The sequence below is a fragment of the Oryctolagus cuniculus genome, chromosome 11 (assembly GCF_964237555.1).
Source record: "Oryctolagus cuniculus chromosome 11, mOryCun1.1, whole genome shotgun sequence".
Lineage (NCBI taxonomy): Eukaryota > Metazoa > Chordata > Mammalia > Lagomorpha > Leporidae > Oryctolagus > Oryctolagus cuniculus.
In genome coordinates this window covers 57702906-57725781 of record NC_091442.1, presented here as the reverse complement: position 1 = coordinate 57725781, position 22876 = coordinate 57702906, and the positions used below count along the sequence as shown (strand labels likewise).

At 46.7% G+C, this 22876-nt stretch overlaps 1 protein-coding gene across 1 annotated transcript in view; it reads left to right on the top strand.

The window, feature by feature from the left end:
* Window positions 1–22876, top strand: part of TESPA1 (thymocyte expressed, positive selection associated 1) — a 43922-nt gene that overhangs the window by 2965 nt on the left and 18081 nt on the right. Inside the window, exons 3-8 of the mRNA XM_017341920.3 lie at window positions 10167–10374; window positions 11231–11273; window positions 20363–20412; window positions 20937–20978; window positions 21666–21702; window positions 22116–22214. Coding sequence (XP_017197409.2) covers window positions 10167–10374; window positions 11231–11273; window positions 20363–20412; window positions 20937–20978; window positions 21666–21702; window positions 22116–22214 — 479 coding nt within the window. The remainder of the gene's footprint in view (window positions 1–10166; window positions 10375–11230; window positions 11274–20362; window positions 20413–20936; window positions 20979–21665; window positions 21703–22115; window positions 22215–22876) is intronic.

Below are 22876 nucleotides of genomic sequence, written 5' to 3'. Positions count from 1 at the left end.
CAGAGGCAGAGAAAGGTCTGCCCTACCACGTCCCTGGGAGCAGACTCCACGTGAACTGTGGGTTGGGCCATGGAAACTAAAAGTAGCTGGAGAAAGGTGAGAATACAGGGTTAGCAAACATCTGGGGCTCTGAGTTTGAGCTCCGTTGACTATTATATTCTTCATGACCCCAGGTAACCTCTCCCCCCCCACCTCCCTTCTCCCACCTTCCTTCTCTCACCTTCTTTCCCCCCTCCAACTCCTCTCCCTCTCTGCAGCTTCCTCAATTGCACAATGCATCAACTGGACTTAAATGATCCCTTTAAACATCAGGTAGGAACCAAGGTCTTTTGCAGCCCATTTTGCACCTCTGCTTAGTAGCAAATCCCTCCTGTGCTGTCTGGATTTTGCACGCTCTACCGTACTCTCCTGCTCACCCCTTCTGCCTTTTTCCCTCATCCCTGATAATATCCTGACTTTAGTGAATGGCTTAGACTGAGAACAGGTGAATAATAATCATAGCTCCTCCTTTATACATCAGAGACTTAACATACATGACCTGCTTATAACCCCCAATAGCGCACAAGCCTGATATGCTGTTTTTCAGTTGGAGAAATTTAGGTATAGGGAAGACAGGATGTTTTGCTGTAGATGCTACACAGGAAGAAGATGGAACTGGGATTCCAAACACCAGTCACTCTTCACTCTGGTTCCCAGCCCCAAGCTCTTTCTACAATTCTCCTGCTAGTGAGTTTCTAAATAAACCTCTGGAATTCAAAGAAGCATTGCCAGTACTTACTGGACTCCTGGAAAATACCCCTATGGTGAAGTTGATATTAGGCAGATACAAGTTGGTAGAACAAGCCAGTACTGGTTGGTCTGATATTCAAATAAGTCCCTGGCGAGTCGGATACATGCCTATGGCCCCAAGCCCTCTGAGGGCTCCTTGTCCATGTGGCTCTCCTTGCTCTTCCCATAAGATTCCCCAGACTAGCATGGGAAATTCAGGGCCAGTCAAACCCAACAAACACCTACAGGACAGCCACTGGTGGCAGCTTTGGCTGGGGGGCCAATAGCCATGGATGAATGTCCCCAACACCATAGCCACCTGAAAGTCAAGTGGAACTTCAGGCACGTTCTCCTCTCAACTGGAACCTAGTTGGAAGCTCACTGGAAAAACCATTCTGTAATCCTGAAAAAGGCTACATTGGTTCATAATCACCTGCTTGGAGTCAAGAAGGAAAACCAGGCTAATAACACAAGGCAAGCAACACTGCCTCCACTGGGGCTGCCCCAAAGACAAGTGTAAATCACATTGCATTTGTGCTGCCTCTTTGAGACTGGACTACCAGGTAGAGAATTTACTAAAGCAGTTTCTCCTTTCCTCCATCCCAAATAACATTTTCCATGGATGTGGCATGTCTCCTCATCCCGTTTGAAGTGAAAAGACTACGCCACATGGAGTCAGAACAACCTGAATTCAAACATCAGCGTCAGGAGGCGCTAAACACATGACCACAGGCAAGTCCCCGGTCACTGAACTTCAGATAAAGATGATTATCTCAGCAGCAGTTGTCAGGATTAAGGGAAGCAGTGTACAGGAAGGTTTTATGTGTAAATGTAAGACACCCTATACATACAAGTTACTGTGAGTACCTGCCCTTTTTGACATAACCTGTGTTGATGTGCAGCAAAATTCTGGCTGCAGCCCTTAAAAGAAGAGAGACTGGAGATAGATGATGTTCTCAGTGCAGTCATAATGACAAATGACTAAGGTTTCTGCTGCTGCTTCTGATGGGAACTATTGCCGGAAAACACTCCCTTCACAGTTCTTCAACAACTCTACAATCTCAAACCCCTGGGGGTGATTTTCTTGTCTGACCTCAATCCTGTCTGCCGCAATTTCTGCTTTTACTGTAACATCCGGAGAACAAGGAGAATTCTTTCCTACTCTGTGAGATTGTAGTCAGATTCCAGAACTCTTGACATTGGTGGAGAAGAGTTTGGGGAATGAACCTCTAGAGAAATGGGAAAAAAAGGCTAAAGATAAAGGGCTGGAAATAGTAACAAAGGGGAAAACAAGGCTTTGGATGATGAAGGCAAGAAGTAATAGAACCAGTGTAAGACTTCACTGGGACTGCAGGGACAGTGAGAGAATTACCTACAGGCTTCAGGCTTTATCCTCTTAGAGGACAGATTCACACAATAATATAATTTAAACCAGCATCATGAAGGATGGTAGCAAGGTTCCAGAAGGAGATTTTGACTAAGAGATAATGAAGATTTGGGATGAAAAGCTTTGGAAAATATTTTTTAGGGTTGATTGATTGATCTGTCCATTTATTTGAAAGATAGACAAGGTGCTAGCACCGTGGCACAGTAGGTTAATCCTCTGCCTGTAGCACTGGCATCCCATATGGTCACCGGTTCTAGTCCCAGTTGCTCCTCTTCCAGTCCAGCTCTCTGCTATGGCCCAGAGGGCAGTGGAGGAAGACCTTTCTCTCTGTCTCTCTCTCACTGTCTATAACTCTACCTGTCAAATAAAACAAAAGAAGATGGCCCAAGTCCTTGGGCCCCTGCACCCACATGGGAGACCGGGAAGAAGCACCTGGCTCCTGGCTTCAAACCGGCAGAGCTCTAGCTGTTGTGGCCATCTGGGGACTGAACCAATGGAAGGAAGACCTTTCTTTCTGTCTCTCCCTCTCACTGTCTGTAACTCTACCTGTCAAATAAATAAATAAAATCTTTAAAAAAAGAAAGAAAGGTAGATGGACAAAGAAAAGGGGAGACACCCCCCAACACACACACACAGATCTTCCATCTACTAGTTCACTCCCCAAATGCCTACAGTAGCCAGGGCTGGGCCAGGCAGAAGCCAGGAACCTTAATTCAATCCGGGCCTCCCACATGCATGGCAGAAACACAAGCACTCTGGCCATCATCTGCCACCTCCCAGGCACATTAGCAGGACCCTGGATTGGAAGTGGAGGAGCTGGGACTTGAAGAGGCCCTCCTATGTAGGACACAGAAGTCACAAGTGGAGTCTTAACCTATTGCACCACAACACCCACTCTGGAAAATTCTTTTTTTTTTTAATATAAGAAAATGTTATTGTTTGAGGCTTATAAATTTAGTCAGACTTGGGTGAGTCCTATGTTACATCAATTAAATACTGGAAAAACTATAACCCAACTACAATTGTTCAAAGTGTGTACATTATGATCTGACTCCATGAGAAGAGCCAGGAGCTCCTGTCCCATAACATACATCAGTTAAGGACAATTTTTTAACTAATATATTTCAGAGGTAGAGGTACAGGAAGTGAGAGGGAAACAGACAGGGGGCTCTCATTTACCCAAAGGCCTACAATAGCCTAGGTTGGCTCAGGGCCAGCAACAAGAGCCATGAACTCAACCCAGGTCTCTCATGTGGGTGACAGGGACTCAACTACTGAACCATCACTCAGTGGCTCACAGGTAGGGTGTGCATTAGCACTAGTCTAGAATAGGGAGCAGAGCCAGGACTGGGACCCAGACACTCCGACTCAGAATACGGGTGTCTCAGCTGCTAGGCCAAACACCCACCCCAGCAGAGGCTGATTTTCAGGCAGTGGTGTGATTGCCCTTTCTCTGCAGGCACAGCATTTGCTGGGACTCTTCTGCCGAAAACACTGTGCTATGTCCTGGGCTTGTGTTTAGGGGAGAAGTTATAAGGAGTGGTGGCAGTCACCTATAGTCTGTTAAATATGACACAGGCATATGATACAGGTTTTTAGAGGTGGGTCAGAGAAAGGGGATGACTTTATAGGGCCTTAGAGACTAGACAGAATTTGCTTGGGTAAGAGTCAGCGCTATAGCATAGTGGGTACAGCCACTGCCACCATCTCATACAATCACCAGTTCAAGTCCCAGATACTCCACTTCTGATCCAGTTCCCTGCTAATTGCCTGGAAAAAGCAACTGAAAATGGCCCAAGTACTTGGGCCTCTGCCACCTATGTGGGAGGTAGGAAGAAGCTCCTGGCTGCTGGCTTCTGCCTGGCCAAGCCCTGACCCTTCTGGTCATCTGGGGAGAGAACCATTAGATGAAAGACCTCTCTCTCTCTCTCTCTCTCTCTGCAAATCTTTCAATATAAATAAATTTTTTTAAAAAGTGGGTGGAGATGAAGACAGAGTTTTTCAAATTAGAGTAAAAAAGCAGAGAAGTTCAGCACGCACTGGAGGCCAACAAGCAACCATGATGGAATCCCTTTCATCAGTCACTGGGAGCTGAAGTCCAGGAGCCCCATAATTCATGTTAATTGAAATGAAAGAGGATTTTTTTTAAAGATTTCTTGTATTTATTTGAAAGACAGAGTGACACAGAGAGAAGGAGAGACAGAGATCTTCCACATGCTGGTTCACTTCCCAAGTGGCTGCACCGGCCAGGAACCTAGGACCCCCATCCAGGTCTTCCATGTGGGTGACAGGGCCCACATACCAAGGCCATTGTCTGTTCCTTTCCCAGGTGTATTAGCAGGGAACTGCATCAGAAGTGTAACAGCTGGGCCACGAACTGGTACTCTGAAATAGGATGCTGGCATCGCAGGCAGCAGCATAACCCATTGCTCAACAAAGGAAAAAAAATTTTTTTGACAGAGTTAGACAGTGAGAGAGAGAGAGACAGAGAGAAAGGTCTTCTTCCATTGGTTCACTCCCCAAATGGCCCCCACGGCTGGCGCTGCACCGATTCAAAGCCAGGAGCCAGGTGCTTCTTCCTGGTCTCCCATGCAGGTGCAGGGGCCCAAGCACTTGGGCCATCCTCCACTGCCTTCCTGGCCACAGCAGAGAGCTGGACTGGAAGAGGAGCAACCGGGACAGAATCCGGCACCCATATGGGATGCTGGCACTGCAGGCAGAGGATTAACCAAGTGAGCCACGGTGCCGGCCCCCAAAGGAAAATTTTTAAATGAGAACTGTAGATTTCTTCATTTTTCTGGCAAACTTATATAAATGCATTCCCTTTCATAGGTACTATTCCTATAAGTATTTCAAACTCAGTCTAGTGTGTGTGAATTCATAAACTGGAGGTAAATTCATAGGACACCAAGTCACATTCTAGATGGTATAACTGATGCACAAAGAAAAAATCCAAATGACCTTACAGACTCAGAAGACCGCCCAAGCCTCCTCCTTTCTGGTCAGCATTCAGTGTGCCCAAATCTATTGTCTTATAAGTGTAAGGGTTTTTTTTAACAGCTCCGTGCCCCATGACCTTCACACATTTGCTGCTGATGTGTTCATCTGATAATCACTGACCACTTCCCCCAGGTGTCCACAGACGCTCAGTCTCTTGCCTGTCAGTATTTATAGCTTCTCTTGTTTCCACTAACAAGACACTCCCATTCCTCCCTGCCTCCTGATGTTGCTCTATGCATAATCTTCCCATATAACACCCCATGAACAGGCCTTCACAGCCCATGGGTGGCAGAGTTTGGGGAAAATCAATTCGCTTGGTTCTCCAGGCCCATGTCCAAGGCAGCACAATTGTGAAGATTAGCTTCAGCTGACCTTGATCTGCTCTCAGCCTGGAGAACACTGCTGCTTTGTCAAGTGAAGAGAGTGCTCCATGCTCAGCCAAATACCTGGGACATGGCCCCCTTTCTTCATGGGCAGTAGAACCCTAACCCATCTAGTTTTATTACCATACCTATAATATCCATTGTTTTGTAAGCTTTTCTTTGGAACTCTTAAACATTAAGGATACTACTCTTTTTAAATTTTAGTTATTTAAGTGAGATATAGAGTTACAGGCAGAAAGAGAGACAGAAAGATCTTCCATCTGCTGGTTCACTCCCCAAATGGCTGCAACATCTGGAGCCTGGACCATCCAAACCCAGGAGCCAGGAGCTTCTTCCAGGTCTCCCATGCAGGTGCATGTGTTAGAGTCGACCGCCCGAAAAACGTCACCAAGAGACGTCTCTTATGCAAACAGCAAGGGGAAGCTTTATTGATTATCCAGCATGCTGGGGCTGTCTGATCATCATGAGCAGAGCAGCCACGAATAACTAAAGGTTAGGGTTTATAAAGGCAAAAACCGCAAAACTGGGAAGGGGAAGAGAATACACGGTTGTTAAGCGGTTGCTAAAGTCTTACAATCAGCAATTATGATCTTAAGACATAGACAAATCACATCTTCATTATTAGCCCAGGTAACCCAGGTGCAATCTTTCTACTTTTAAGCTTGAGCAATCATGCTAGGGGTTTTCTGTGCTCTGTCAAGGGTGATGTAGTGCACTGCTATTGTCCGACTATTTGAGATCATAGTTTCGGACCAGAGTCTCACGGGGGGGTGGGGGGGATTGCTTTCCCAGAATGCAGTCTCAAGTGCTCCAAAATGGAGTCCCTACTGTCAAGGTGCTACTTCACTCTGTTTTATTTTTACAGCTGCACCAGGAAGGTTTAAACCTGTAAGCTTAAGCTTAACTTTTTACACCCGCACATATACAATTTTAACTCTTCACATGGGCCCAAGCAGTTGGGCCATCTTCCACTGCTTTCCCAGACCATAGCAGAGAGCTGGATTGGAAGAGGAACAGCTGGGACTTGAACTGGCACTGGCACCACAGGCACGGAGGCTTAGCCAATTATGCCACAGCACCAGACCCAAGGATACCATTTTTATGATCATTTTCCTTTAGGTGTTTACATGAAGGAAAACTTCTGTGTATATGAGGGAGCTTCAAAAAGCTTGTGTAAATTTTGCATTGTTTATTTTTATTCCATTTTCCCACAAACTTTTAGAAGCCCATGCAACACACAGGACAGACAGCAAACAAGGGTAGTCAATGAAATACAACTGCTACTCTATTATAGAAATTCCTATGGCAAAATAAGTCATAGAATAACCTCCCCCTCTTTTCTCCCACTTGCAGCCCAAAATGTTTTTCCATGCTTAGTACGCACATAGTTAAAAGTTTATTATTATAGCCTTGGAGCTGCTCTTACTACATTTCTATGACAACTCTATCAAGTACTGGGGTCCTATGGGGAATGGAAACCTACTGACCTTTATTCATTTAGGGAGCAAGCATTTGTGAAGCAACTACAGTGGAATTGACTCGGTCTTAGGCAGTAGAAACATAAGTAGTGTGGGGCTGGTCTTGTGGCACAGTGGGTTAAGTTGCTGCTTGAGACACTGGTATCCCATACTGCAGTGCTGGTTTGAGTCCCAGCTACTCTGCTCCCAACCTAGCATTCCTGTTAGTTCCTCTAGGAAGGCAGCACAAGATGGCCCAAATACTCCACCCCTGTGGAAGACCAGGATGGAGTTCCTGGCTCCTGATTTCAGTCTGGCCAAGACCTGGCTATTGCAACCATTTGAGGAATGAACCAGCAAATGGTAGATTGTCTGTCTGTCTCTCTCTCTCTCTCTCTCTGTCTTTGTTTCCACCTCCTCCTCTACTATTACTCTTTCAAATAAATCTTTAAGAATCATTTAAAAAACAGAAACACAATGGTGAACAAGTCAGAGAAAAACCTCTGTATTCATGGAGCTTATATTCTAATAAGAAGAGTCAGCAATTAGACAAATAAGTAAATAATATAAAGCATGCTAGTGATGAGAGCTAAGAAGAGACGCAATCAAGCAGGGAAGGAACTTGTGGGAGTTGGTAAGGTAGGGCAGACCTGACTTCATGGCTGCACCTTGGGAGAGAGGGCACGAGGGGGAGAGGAATATGAGAAAATTTGTGGTTAAAGGGGAAGCAAGCATTTCCAGGGAGTGAGGGTGAAATTAGCCTCCCAAGCTGTGGCATACTCGCAACACTGTAGGAGGAATAAAAATAGACTCATTTCACAGAAGCTATGGAAGCACTCTGCCTGCCCTCCCTGTTGGTGAGCTTCTGGCCCTGTGCTGCCCACGATGGTATTCAAGATTCAACTCTAAAATGACTTACAAAGAAGTCTATAATATTAGGAGCATCAGATCTGAGGGCTGTGACGTCATCATCCAAAAGCCCAGAGAAAGGAACTGACTTTCCCAAAGTCGTGACCCCAGTGAAACCAGAGCGAACTGGGGACTCGGGTGTCCCCTCCTCCCTCCACCCCTGCCCTGGCTCCACTGCCCCTCCTTTCTGTCATCCCGCCTTCCTGCCTGGCTTTGAAGCCGCCCCCCGCCCCAAGCCACCGAAACTGTTCTCATGAGCTACAGCTTCCCCATGATTCCGGTAAAGTCCATCTCCTTTGGGAACTGAAGACGCTGGCCAGGACAGCCCCCTACGTTTGCACTCCTGGGCTGCCGGGGACCAATCTGTTAGATATGTTGGCGGACAGGACTGGAAAGAAAACTCTGAAGAAGGCTGTTTAGATCCCTGTCCTGCGTTCTTTCCAGTGGTGCCTCATCCAGCTGTTCTCACCTCACCAAGGACAGCTTGTCGTCTCTGCTCCACCACCTGTGGCTCTCCAATAACGGAAGCTTAATTCGATGATGTATTTACTCCCAAAAGCACAGACAGGGCCAGGTGCTCGAGCTTAGCAAGCAAGGTCTGGTAGCACAAACTGCTCTGTTCCCAGGAAGAAAAGTATATCTTGGACCAGAACTGAAGTGGAAGACTTCAGATCCGCATTGATGTAGTATTTTTCTCTGGCTATGTTTGGTCTGTAGCAAGCAGAGGCACCTGAAATAGTTTTGTTGCCCTAGGAACACATTTTAAGGTTCAGGATGTTCTTTTTGCAAATAGCCATTGTAGTGCCTCAACCATCGAATGCCTCACTGGTGGGGATTTTAAGTGTGGGAAGGACGGAAAGTGATGGGAACTGGCCCTTTTATTTTCTCTGACTCCAACTGTTCAAAGAGGAGCTCTAAGAAGCTTCCAGCAACTCAAGGGAGAACCTTGGTCCCATTTCTGCTGATTCACCATGTGGGATGTGAGCCTGGTCGACGGGGAAGAGGCCAGGGGACAGAGGATGAGCCGATGAGTGCACGGAATCCTTCTGGGGCTGTCTCTGGATGACTGAGTGACCCCTGCGCGCCTTCTTCCTCACTGGCTGCATGCCTCCTGCCATCGGAAAGTGTCGTTGAGAAGAATCTAGAAGTGGAATTAAAGAAATACAAACACAAAAGATCAGCCATTGTGATCACCAACTGGGGACTTAATTTGTGGTTATGGCACAAACCCGTTGTCAATGTGGAAATTAATTGCTTAAGGCACGGTCTCCTTGTGTTTTTTTTTTTTTTTTTTTTTTGACAGGCAGAGTGGACAGTGAGAGAGAGAGACAGAGAGAAAGGTCTTCCTTTTGCCGTTGGTTCACCCTCCAATGGCCGCCGCGGCCGGCGCGCTGCGGCCGGCGCACCGCGCTGATCCGATGGCAGGAGCCAGGAGCCAGGTGCTTTTCCTGGTCTCCCATGGGGTGCAGGGCCCAAGCACCTGGGCCATCCTCCACTGCACTCCCTGGCCACAGCAGAGGGCTGGCCTGGAAGAGGGGCAACCGGGACAGAATCCGGCGCCCCGACCGGGACTAGAACCCAGTGTGCCGGCGCCGCTAGGCGGAGGATTAGCCTAGTGAGCCGTGGCGCCGGCCTGTGTTTTTGTTTTTTAATCACAGGATTTGTTTTACTGAGAGAAATCCTGTGTAGACCCCCAACATATAAAACCAGAAATGAAGCGAGTTTTAAGACAAAAAAAAAAAAAAAAAAAAAAAAAAACACAGAATTACGCTAGTTGGTTAGATATCTGGCTGGGAGATTTTACTTCAAAAACCTATTCGAGTTTTCAGATCCTAAACTTTTTCATGTATCGTCCCAGGTCAAAAAAAAAAAGGTGAATTTTATAAATTGTACGTTTCAAGATATTTTAGTTTAAATAGAAGTTTCTGACAGACAGTACCCTTAAGGTAAAAAAAAAAGAAAAAAAGACTACCTGTTCTGCCCAAGCATTTCAGGAACAGGGATGCTAAGCCAGAAGAGGTTTACATGGATCCTTATGCCCTACAATGTCAGATGCTTTCAGACTTAAAGATTTTGAAGAATCACCCTGGTATATGGATTTCTCAGAGATTTTCGTTTTTAGGGGGAGCCAGAAGACAGGGCAGGCAGCTCCTCCCACCTCCTGAAAGGGCAGAGGTCAAGGGCATGTGTGCAGAGGCCACGATATTTGGGGCCCCCCTTGCAGCGAGGATCTCTAAGCAGAAGCTATGTCTCCACCCTCAGGGCACCCCTCGCGGGTCAGGAGGCCCTGAAGTCGGAGCTGGGGCCATGGAGGCCTCCGTGCTGAGCCCCACGTCCTGGGAGAAGCGGCGAGCCTGGGTCCGGCAGAGCCGCTACTGGCAGGCCCAGGTCCTGGAGGAGGAGGCCGCGGCCGCCCTGCAGGAGGTCCCAGAGCTTGAGCCTTCCAGCCTGGACGACGTTTTCCAGGAAGGTGAGACACGGCTGGACGTCGCACGGATGGCCACGCCTTCGGCCCGGGGAATGGGACAGCAGGTGCGGGCCCCTTGTCTAGGCTGGGTTCCCAGGGAGGCTCATTCTGACAGTTCAGATGAGTTTGGGGGAGAGGGTAAAGTAATATAAGAAATGAGTTCCCTGAGGATCAGGAAGAAGAAAGGGTCTCATTTCTGCACCATCCTGAGAAGCTTCCCTGCACCCCAGGCTACAGCTTCCCTTACAAATGCACAAAGATGGCTGCACCCCGTCTCTGTAACAAGGCTCGGGCCAGGGTGGACGCCTGGGCTGCGGCCACTAACCGAGCTGTGTGGCCTCGGAGACGGCACTCCCATCCCCTTTCTGAGATCAGACGAGATCGGGCGCATGCAGGGTGGTATGGCCGTAGACACTCCCATCCCCTTTCTAAGACGGGTACCTGGTACCTTTCCCACGCGGCTGATTCAAATGAGACCACAGAGGGAAAAGTAAAACAGCGGTTCTGACAGACATAAGCCTACCTTTGCTTGTTCACTAGGAAACAAAAAGTACAAGCACAGGTGGCGCTTTTTTTTTTTTTTTTTTTTTTGGAAGGATCTACCCCTGTTTCTAAAACCTGGGAGAAAGAGGGCAGTAAGTAACATCTTGGGCATTTTTCAGGTTCCTGGAAGGAAGGGAAGAAACATCCAGTATTTTAACATATGGGTGTGAGCCTCCCATATCTTAAAAGAAAAGCTTTATGGAGAAAATAGATTCTTGTCACAGCTTCTGCGAGGCTGAATTTGTAGGAGGGTGTGGTTTCCAGGGGGGCTCTGGTTTTCTTGAGTTTCACATCGAGAGATGTCTGACTTTTGCAGGGAATCCAAGCAGCAAGATTGAACACTGGCTGCTGGACTGTGGGTAAGTGCTGGGCGGGCACCGGGGTTGGCTGCGGCCGATGGGTGGAGACGCTAACAGGCTTAGTCTTGGGCACAGACACCGGGACATGGGCTTGACTCCGGGACATGGGCTTGACTGGGCCTGAGGAAGTGAGGCTGAGACGGCAGTTGGAGGGGATGTTGTTGGGGTTTGGGGGCCGCTGGGTAACCTGGGCTGCGTATGAGTCAGCTGCAGCGGTAAACCAGGGCTTAGGTAGGCTGGAGGGCTGGGAGTATAGCCTAGATCTGCGCCAAAGCTAAGAATGCATTGACAGCTGCATCCATGGGAGCGGCTGGGCTCAGTTCCAGAGCCCGGCTCCCCTGCTCTCCCCTTCAGACAGGAGTCTTGCATTGTGTTACAGAAGGGGTTCAGACACCTGGCCGTCCCGTTCTTACTGAAGAGCAATCCACCATGGTGTGGTTTGTTTCTACTACAGAACACAGGGGCAGGGGCCCAGGATTTACCAGCCTTCAAAGCAGTGATGAATTGGGGCAGGCAGGCACGTTCAGGCAATTTCTCTGTTCAGAAACACTTTACAAACTGGGACTCCGCACACCGTCAGCCTGTGCCGTTGCAGGCTCAGCCTTGTAGACACAGAGGGAGAGCTTCTGACCTACTTCAGCCAGATGCTCTTGTGAGCGTGAATTCTCAGGATGGATAGTGCCTGCCCGCTGCTGATTTTTCCCTCCAGAAACATCTCAAGTTTTATATAGCATTTCATCTAAACGTATCTATTAAGTGACATAAATAAACCCATCCTTACTAATTTGGTGGGAAATAAACAGCACTGAATAATCCCAGGTTGCTTACTTCAACACTGCCCCGAAGGCAGTGTCAGGGATGATTTACGTTGCGTTGCTTTCGGTTGTGTACAAAACACAGCGTCCTCAGCCTAAGCACAATTCATGGACTTCGCACTCAGTTAAGGAGTCTGCAAAACGGAGAAGTACAGGGACGATAGTGAGAGGAAGGTTTTCAGGTTTAGATGAGAAACAGGGTGAGAACTGTCTTAGGACTTAAAATGCTCTGGCATATACGCAGAAGTGGGCGGCCGGTTAAAGTCTTTGTCTCATTAACTACTCTGCTCTTATCTGCTCGCATCAATGGTGATTGATTGTGCCTTTGCTAACAGTTTGGTTGTCTGAATGGCCAGAGCAGTGCCGAGTGGTTTACAAAAGTGAATTCTCAGAAAAACAGATCCTACGTTCTAGACATGGCTTTCCCCTCCCTCCCTCTACAAAGATAAACCCTGAACCAACATGTGATGAAAAGGCAGGCTGCTGAGTGAGAAAGCTTCAAAATTGGAGTTTAATTCTCATGTGACTACTGTGGCAGCAACTGTAATCAACTGGGCTTGGCATTGTGGCACAGCGGTTTGAGCTGCAGCCTGTGTTGTTGACATCCCATCCACTTCTGATCCAGCGCCTTTCTAACGCTCCTGGGAAAGCAGTGGAAAATGGCACAGGTGCTTCGGTCCCTGCCACCCGTGTTGGATACCTGGATCGAGTCCCTGACCCCTACCTTCAGCCTGGCCGGGCCCTAACCACCGGGGCCACTTGGGGAGTGAGCCAGTGGATGGAAGATCTCTTTCTCTCTCTGTCTCTCCTTTTCTTTCTTCCACTCTGCCTTTCAAATAAAGAAAATAAATCTTTTTTAAAAATAATAAAATTCTTTCCATAGCAGACTCATGATCAGTAGAGTGGGAGACCAGAAAAATCAAGTTTCAGAGTGTCGTGTGAGGTTGAAATGAGATGATGTGTGTCTGAGTGCTTTCTTCTCTGTAAGAGTGTGCAAGTGGGGAGGTTTACATGGGAGGAGCTGTATGCCTACTTCCAATGGCACAAAGTAAGTCCATCTGTCTATGTACATCTCTTATATCAGAAAAAGTGTGTCCATAGATGAATCACAGCAACTCAAGGATAATGCTTACAGTAGGAATGAAGACAATGGGAAAGAGTGGGAGCTGAGTGGGACCTTAGTTATCATTTTAGTAATTTATTTCTTTTAGAAGCAAATATGGCAGAATGTTGATGTGTATGGAAAAAAAGTGGTAGATGCAAATGTGTCTGTCATGTTTGCTTTGTTTTCCCATTTTGGAAAAACTTCAATACTTAAACCTTTACAAGCCTGTAAGGGAAGTCTAATAAGTTTACAGTTGTCTGTGGAAAGAGTATTGTTAGACTCAGCAAATCTTTCCATTTTTTTTTCTATTTTTTAATACTCTATAACTAGGGAGTGTTTTTTTACTTATTTTTTTTACTCATCTGGGGAAACCAAAAATATTAAAGGGTGATAAAGATTACCAACAGTGAGAGAACACTTGACTATAGTTGATAGATAATGAAGAGAACAAAGGAAAAAATGCATCCCAAGTCACCACAACCTTGGATTTGTAGGCTGCCAAGTGCACTGAGGAAAGAGGACGGACCAGGAAGCCACGGGCACTTCTGGCTGCCCAGTGTGTTGGCAGGTGCCCTGGGAGGCTCTTGACAAGTTGTGTCTCAAGACCAAGTAGTTTCCACTTTCTTTGCACTGCCAAGAACCCTCAAGGAGCAAGAGAGGTTTCTTATCTGAGGAGCTCTTCAAGAAAGTCTACCAGCTTCTGGCAATTCCATATCCGTGTCTCTGGGTGCTGTTGATCTCATGGCAGAGCCGCGGGGCTGCTCCAGGATTAGGTCGTGCCTGTCTTCAGAGCTGTGCTGCTCCTTTCTGTTTGCTCCTCTGAAGCTCTCAGAGGGTTTTCTGGGACACAAAATGTGTCTCATGAATCATCAGAGGCAGGATTGGAAGCCCCAGAATCATCTGTGTGGGCATCAGTTTAATTCTCTGCAAAGCAGGCATTCATGGAAGCTGCTGGAGGAAGCTAAAAATAGCTATGTGCTGCTTCTCACAATTATGCCTGCCTCCCACTGTTTGGTTATGAACCGTGTATGCAGGAAGAGCAGCACTCTGATCTGTGATGCTAAGGGACTTTCAACATAAAGCTAGAAAGGGCCAACTATGGATCTACTTCCTAGTCATTGATTTTTTGAAAATTTCCATTCTTTTAAATTTCTTTTTTTTTTTTTTCAAAATTTATTTCATTTTATCTGAAAGGCAGAGAGCTAGAGGGACAAAGAGAGAGGGCTTCCATCTGCCATTTCACTCCCCAAATGTTCCCAACATCCAGAGCTGGGCCAGACTGAAGCCAAGAACCTTGAACTCAAACCGGGTCACCCAGGAGGGTGGTAGGGATGCAAGAACTTGAGCCATCACTTGCTGCCTCTCAGGGTGCACATTAGCAGGAAGCTGGGATCAAGAGGAGCTGGGACTCGAACCCAGGCACATACGGGATGTGGGTGTCCCAGGTCTTAACCACTACGGCAAATACTCCCCTAGCCATTGATGTTTATGGTCTAACCATGGAAGGCCTGGGACCTGGGTGAGGACCATGAAGTTTCAAATCGCCATGCTCAGTGGGGTGGCATCCATAGAGCCAGGCCTGTATCCTTCACATTCACATAGAAACATTTACTGCCCCAGGCTCATCCAGGGCTGGGCCTCATAACAAGAATATTTAGTACTGAAGGACCCCAAAAGAGGTGTCCTTTTGTGACGACCCCAGAAACACAGATTCCAGACCAGACGATGCAAAAGGCAGGAGGCAGTTTTATTTCATTTGCGCAAATGGGCCCTCTTCTTGCTGCCGCAAGCAGCGGGGGCAGAGAGGAGCCCCGAGCAGCTATCTCACACAGCTTTTAAGGGGCAAAACCACAAAATTAACATACCATAGGGTGGCATAAGTTTATTGGGTAACTACAAGGGGAGGAGGTCGTCGAGGAGGAGGAGAAACGGGGGGCTACGTGCCCTACGTGTCTAAGCTTGGACAAGGGGAGGGGGTCCTTGAAGAGCAGAAAGGGGTGGCTACGTGCCCTACGTGCCTTGTGGTTTTTTTGTTAAGCTTGAACAAGCACAGGGGAGGGGGCTTATGTGCGTACCAGGATGTTCTGTCGCCCTTATCTCTGGGTAGTAGCTATCTGCTTTCTCTGTGAACTTAGTTTACTCCCCATTTCCCAGGACTGTTTTATTAAGGCCATTTTTATGGCGGCTCTTGGCCGCTCCTTTCAGTACTTGCCAAGGCACAACCAGAGAAGAGAAAGGTCAGATGAGCCCCCAGCACAGTTTTATATCTACTGAGTAGCAATGAGTTCTGTTCTGGACACACCAGGAATTTTACCAGCACTATTTTCAAATGTAAATTCTGCTGAAGAAGAGCATGCCACGCCTATCAGTAGCATTCGTGGCATTTTTCTGTCTAATATAAATTATATTGCAGCCTGATGTATTTCCTGAAAAGTCAATGAGCACTTGAGTCATGGGTCAATGACTTCACAAAGGGGATGCACCCTAGAAACCTGAAGCAGAGTGTCACCCACACCTCAAAATCCCCTGTTCTGTCCCCTTCCACTCACAGCCTGTCTCCCTTCATTACCCTGGCTTGTAACATCCGAGACGAACTCTGTGCATACAGAATCATACAACATGTGCGTTTTGCGTGTGCGTCTGTTGCACGGCATCCTGCTGTGATGTTTGCCCATGTGTTTGCTTGCAGCCGTAGGTCATGCTGTCTCACTGTCGTGTGCTAGATGTCAAGCAGTTCTTCCCTTTTGTACAGATATTTGGAAACTTTCCTTATGGGTTACTGTGACTAGCATTTCTTTTGGCAAACACATACAGACATGTTCACTGCATACAACATAGGTACTTCAGAAAGTCTGTGGAAAAAATGGAAATAAATGGTAGGTTTATTTCAGTGAAAAAAAAAAAAAAAAAAACTTTGAAAGCTATGCCCAGGGTTTTCATAGCCTACATTTTCCATGAACTTTCTGAAGTTCTCTTGTGTGTTTTCTAGTAATTGCATTACGTGTTGAGCATCCCTAATCTGAAAATGTGAAGTCGGGAATGCTGCAGAATCTGCCACTTTTTTATCTCTGCAATGATAGCACAAGTGAAAACTTTCACAGCTGAACTCGTGTGACAGGTTGTAGTAGAAACCCTGACGCACTAACAATACTGCGTGAAATATCCTTCAGGCTGTGTATGTATGAAGCAGAGACAAATTGCATGTTTAGCCGTGGGTCCCATCCCCAATATAGCTCATTAGGTATATGCAAATTTTCAAAATAAAAAAAACTGAAATCTAAAACAAACGTTTTGGATACGGGATATTCAACATGTACCATATAGCTACAATGCAAGCATGAAATCCAGTAGTAAATCATAATATTCTAAGAGTATTCAACCATATTAGTTATAGTTTTAGTAGCAAGTAGGCATATTAGTTTATATTAATATTTTAATATTATATGCAAACATGTCTGTAGTTTATTGCAACATGTTTATATAATTTTTTATTAGGAAGACAGCCATACATTTGTATAGCTAGTGATATTATTGGCTTCCCATTCTTAATTAGCTTGAGTAGCATTTTAAATTATATGTCATTTCCTTTTTTAAAAAGATTAATTTGGGGCCAGCATTGTGGTCTAACAGGTTAAGGTGCCACCCGCAACGCCAGCATCCCATACGGGTGCGAGTTCAACTCCTGGCTTCACTTGTGATCCAGCTCCCTGCTAATGTGCCTGAGAAAGCAGTGGAAGATGGCCCAAACCCTTGGGCCCCTGCACCCACATAGGAGACTTGGAAGAAGCTCCTGGCTCTCTGGCTTTGGCCTGGCCCAGCCCTGGCATTGCAGCTATTTGGGGCGTGAACCAGTTGATAGAAGATTTCTATCTCTGCCTCTTTCTCTCTCTCTCTCTCTCTTTCTCTCTCTGTCACTCTACCTTTCAAATAAAATAAATCTTTAAGAAAAAAAGAATAATTTATTTCTTTGAAAGGCAGAGTGACAGAGAGGAGATTTTCATCTGGTGGTTCACTCCCCAAATAGTCACACAACAGCCAGAGATCAAAGCCAGAAACGCCACACTTCACCCAGGTCTCCCACGTGGGTGGCAGGGGCACAAGCACTTGAGTCACCCTCTGCTGCTTTCCCAGGTGCATTAGCAGTGAGCTGGATCAGAATTAGAGCAGCAGGGACTCAATTAGGCACTCCCAATTTGAGAAGTTGGCATCACAATCAACAGACTAACCCGTTGAACCACAACACCAGCCTCTTTATAACATATCATGATATACAGTGTTTTTTTGAATGAGGACATATAAAAATTCAAATTTTGGAAAACATGATTTTCTTCGCTCCTGAAAGAAAGTACTAGCAAAAGATGTTTATATGTGGAATGATTTATTCAGTGAAACTTAAGTACAGCTGGATTGACAGCTGTTCAACTATTAAACCTATTCCTATTACTAAGCATTTCATGAAGTGTTGCTCCACCAGCCTGGACCACCATTGGTGGATAAAGGAAAAGGCGTTCTTAAGATCAGCTCCAACAGACGCACGCCCGTTGGTTTCTCTGCAATCTCACTTTACACCCCTTCTCTGTGCCAGCCTCCAAATGGGATTACATTCTACACAACTGTACCTTCTATCTTAAAATATTTTAGGAACACAAACTGAACAGAACTCACCCCCTGTCAGTGCTTGAAGAAGACTTAGCTGGTGATAATATCTAGAGATCAAAAGCCCCTCACATAATATCTGAGAACATAACAACAACCAGAACCAGAATGCAGGTGCATCGGTCCCAGTTCAAAACTGTCTCATTGACTGCTTCACACAGCTGCTTTGGTCAGAGAGAATCTCTTTTTGGACCATAAAACCTGTTATTTCTCCTAACATTCCCCCCTTTTGTTTTTTATAAAGCAGGGTTTGTATGGGATTACATTAGTCCCAAAAGTCCAAGAGGGGTAGAGGGACGATGATCTGTTTTTAGAGCTACTTCCTGCTGACATGGGGCGATGATGTACTCTTTGCTGGCATGGGGCGATGTCTCAGGCCACTGTCTCCTGTGTGGGGAGCCGAGTACATCCTTGTAGCAGCATTTGGTTGACTGCCTAGTTGCTGAAGGCCTTCGTTTGTTTCATTATAACCTGCTGCAGACACTTAAACACTGTAGTATAAAGGACAGGGTGAGAATAGTAACCAATGATCCTAAGAGTAGCATAACCAGGTAATGAGAGGATTTTATAGAGGAGAGGAAATGGGGGGGGGGGTGTCTCTGGACCCTTGTGGGGACAGTTTGATGGATGTAGCTTAAAGTTGATTCCAGCCAAGACTGGGAGAAAGGCCACTTAACTTTTGCAGGTAGTGGGGTTTGTCTGTAGAGAAATTGTGAACAATCATACAACATTAAGTGGGAGAGAGGACCATCAGTACACACAGGTTGGGAGTAGACCCATTGGTGGTAGAGTAGAGGTTATGATTACAGAGGAATGAGGCTCAAGTGGGCTAGATACAGAGGACAGAGTTGTTATTAGAGAACCTAAGAAAGGTGCTATCTGAGCTACAATTAAGTTTTCTGATTGAGAGACAAATAGAACCTGACAGAAGGGGCTTGATAATAATCAGGTGGGCTTTAAAGCCTTGTAAATTATGAGGCCCAGACTTATCTATCTCTTCATAGGGTACATCCTACAGGAGGTGTGAACCTCATTGGGGAAGGCACCCTGTTGACTTCCATTACCTAGCTGGCCTGGGAGGAGAGCTGGCCAGTAAAGGCAAGTGGCAACTCCAACAGGAAATATACAGCTCTGCCTGCAATGTTACTGACCCTACTTGGCCATTTCCTCAGTTGCAGCGCGCAGTTGTAGCCAGGTGGCCAAATGGCCCAGCTACCTGAGCCAGGCTCCACCCCCATCCTAATGGGATTCGCTGCTCCTGCTTCCCTGCCCACCCTCAGGCAAAGTTTCAAAAGGGCCTGTTCCTGAACACGTGCTCTCTCTTAGCCCTTCTCTCCTGCTCTCTCTCGGTTCCTCTCTCTAGCCTCCTCCTCTGGTCTCTTGGCTCTGCTCTCCTCTCTCCTCTTCTCTGCTCTCTCTCTCTCCTTGCTGCTCTTCTCCTCTCTGTCTCTCTCTCTTACAGTCTCCTTCTCCCTTTTTCCTTCGCCGCCCCTTCACTCCAGTCTGTAGGGTGTTCCCCAATAAACCCTTTCCCTTAAAAAAAAAAAAAAAAAAAAAAAAAAAAACCTGTTATTTCTCCCTGACATTTGTGCTGATTTCCGTTTCTTCCTCTGCTAGAGATGGTAAAAGTTTGATAAGACTATATATCAAGATCTAAAACTCTCTCTACCCAGGATGCCGTTTCTGTCATTTCCTGAAAGACATGATATTGCAAGAACATGATTCCGAGATAAGGGAGAGGGTGAGGGTAGATAAGTGCTCTCCTCAAAGTTACGAGGAAAACCTGTCACCTGGAAGTTACGGCAGCCAAACTCCTGCTTCTGTACTTTTTCCCCTGGTTTTACGTCTGTCTTCTTTTTCTCCTGTGTTAGCGAAAGACTGAAGCAGCATTGCTAAGCTGACGTGAGACAATGGGGCCAAGAGAACAGCAGCATAGTCTAAACTGCAGTGCAGTCCCGTCCCATCTCCCATTAACTCCCTCTGTCAACTTGTCAGGCACATAACCACTATGTTTCCTCTAATAGAAAAGCAGATTACACATCACTGAATCCCATTGGAAACTAACATGAACGTGTGGGGGATATTTAGGAAAAACCCCTTTGAAAATGTAGTGATGTCAGCTGGCGCCGCGGCTCACTAGGCTAATCCTCCACCTTGCGGTGCCGGCACACCGGGTTCTAGTCCTGGTCGGGGCGCTGGATTCTGTCCTGGTTGCCCCTCTTCCAGGCCAGCTTTCTGCTGTGGCCCGGGAGTGCAGTGGAGGATGGCCCAAGTGCTTGGGCCCTGCACCCCATGGGAGACCAGGAGAAGCACCTGGCTCCTGCCTTCGGATAGGCGCGGTGCACTGGCCAGTGTGCCGGCCACAGCAGCAATTGGAGGGTGAACCAACGGCAAAAGAAGACCTTTCTCTCTGTCTCTCTCTCTCTCACTGTCCACTCTGCCTGTCAAAAAATATATAAAAAAAGAAAAAAAATGTAGTGATGTCAACCTGTAAAGTGATTTTTGGGTTTTAGCTCTTCCGAGGAAGGACTTTTGGAGGAAGCAGGACAGTCCATCAATAACGGTGAGTATAGACTCCATTCTCCTGCTGTTCTTATATTTGGACAGTGCTACAGCTGTGTTCATGTGTGTTTGTGCAGGAGAATGTTTAATGTCTTTAAACTGTCTGCAAAGCACACTTCAGCACTTTCAAGGCAAAAAAATGCTAACTCAGCGTCTATACGCTCATGACTATGCAAAGGTTGTCTTCTGCCATGATTGCTCAGCTAACAACCACTGCTGTGAGAAAAGAAGCTTGCAAAATGTGTGTGTGTGTGTGAACACACACCCCCATGTATTTACTGTTTGGCAGAGGATTGTGTACGTGAGTGTGTATTATGGGGGCTGGTTCTTACGGGTGAGTGTCGGTGTGATTCGGAGGTAGCACATGTATAACTGAGGGTGCTCTCATAAACATGTAGACACATAGTATGATTATGTAGCTGTGCAAGTCTTAGAATGTATGTAGATGTTCAGGCATGCATGCGTGTGTGTGTGTGTGTGTGTTCCAGCCTGATTTGCTGTGACCTTGATCTGGTTATCTGGTAGGATGCTCCAGCTTTGAAGATGACCTGACCCTTGGAGCAGAGGGTGAGTGGCGCAGCTCTCTGAAGCTGGCTGGGGTCGGGGAAGAGGCTGTACAGTGGATGAATTAAGGACAGGATGGGAAGGGAGAGTTTCAGGAGGAAGCATCATTGGGGTCTCACCTGCAGGGAAAGAACTATCTCACTAGGATCCAACTTGAAGCACAGCAGGCTATCAAGATTCCTTTGGCCTCTAGAAAGATAATATTAAAAATCGCCATGACATTTGATCCCAGATATCTTTGAGACTATCTTCCGTACAGGAAGCCCACATGAAGTCTGAGGACTGGGTAAGAGAGAGACATGGCACTGCAAGAAAACAAGGGCTTGAATAAAGAAAGGGTGGATGCACACAGCCTGCCAGTGTGTCCTGGGGCCCAGGCAGACTCATGGTGGGGCAGGAAGAGGATCCTGGAGAGTGGCTTGATCTCCTCTAGGCGCAAGGGCTCTCGCCTGGATGTCATTGTGAATCATAAGCTCAGAGGCCCCAAACCAGTTGTCCCTTGTCACATCTGTTCCCTGTCCACTGCCATGCCTAGTAAATTTGAGACTTCATTAAAAAAAGAATTCATGGGGCTAGCCTGCAGCTGCAGCCAAGGAAAACAGAGGGAGTTGAGTTTTCAATTCAGAGGAGCAAATCAAGTGATTGGCATTTTCCCTTCTAACTTGCTCTTGCTTTCTGTCCTTTGTGCAGCCACATTGCTGGCCACCAATGGCAAGCTCTTCCCCAGGTAAGTGTCAATCAGATTCAGCGGGCTGAATGGTCTCCTTCAGGAGACAGCAAGCTAACATCAGATCAAAGAGGCGAACAACAAAGAATGTGAAATGACGATAAACTTCATGGTCTGTGATTATTTTAGAATTTACTACAGATGGGTGAAATGGTCATTTTTCCATGCAATTATTAATAGTCATTGTCTATATTCCCACCAAACTAGGGTTGTTCTGCTTTTTACTTGTTAAACTTCTCATTTGGCAAAAAGGATAAGAACAGAGGACTAAAGACTCATAGTAGAGGATGAGATTTTCCCAACAGCAATGAGGGGACAGACTGAGGTTCTTTCTGCAGGGGGTCTGGAGGGACCCAGTAGGGGTCGCCTTGAAGCCAAGGAGCCTCCTATGACATGAGCTTTGATCTCTGCAGGAGATTCCTCCAGACGGCCAGGCCCTGCCAGCTACATGATCTTGGCTGTAGTTTGGCTTCCAGCAGCATGACTGGTGGGACCACCCAGACCAGTTCAAGGTAGGCGCTAAGCTTGGCAGATGTGGGAGGAGAGGGAAGAATGAGAGGCAGTGGGGAATGAAACCAAGAGCCAGTGCCCATTTTTTTCTGGGACATCTTAACTGAAGTCTCATGGATACTTTAGAATTCTGATATTTGCTTCAAGAATGCTGTGGGGGTGGGGAGCAGATATTTGGAAGAGCATTTTTCAGTAAATGTTTGGAGTCCAAGCCCCACTACCTCCAAACTAGCTTCCTACTAATGTGCAGCCTGGGAGGCAACAAATGATTGCTCAAGTACTTGGTTCCCACCTGGGAGACCTGGATCGAGCCCTGGCTACTGGCTTCAGACATGTAGGGAGTGAACCAATGGGTGAAAGATCTGTGGGTGGGTGTGTGTTCATGTGTGCATGCGTGCCTTCCTCTCAAATAAAATTAAAGTTGAAAAATTTTAAAGAGTAGGCAGTGGCACAGCGGGTTAAGGTGCCACTTGGGGCATCTAAATCCCATATAAAAGTGCCGGGAATCAAGTCCCACCTCCACTTCCAATCCAGCTTCCTGCTAATATGCACTTTGGGAAGCAGTAGATGATGGCTCTAGTACTTGGGTCCCTGTCATTCATGTGAGAGACCCAGATAAAGATCCAGGCTCCTGGCTCAGCCTGGCCCAGCCCCTGCTGTTGTT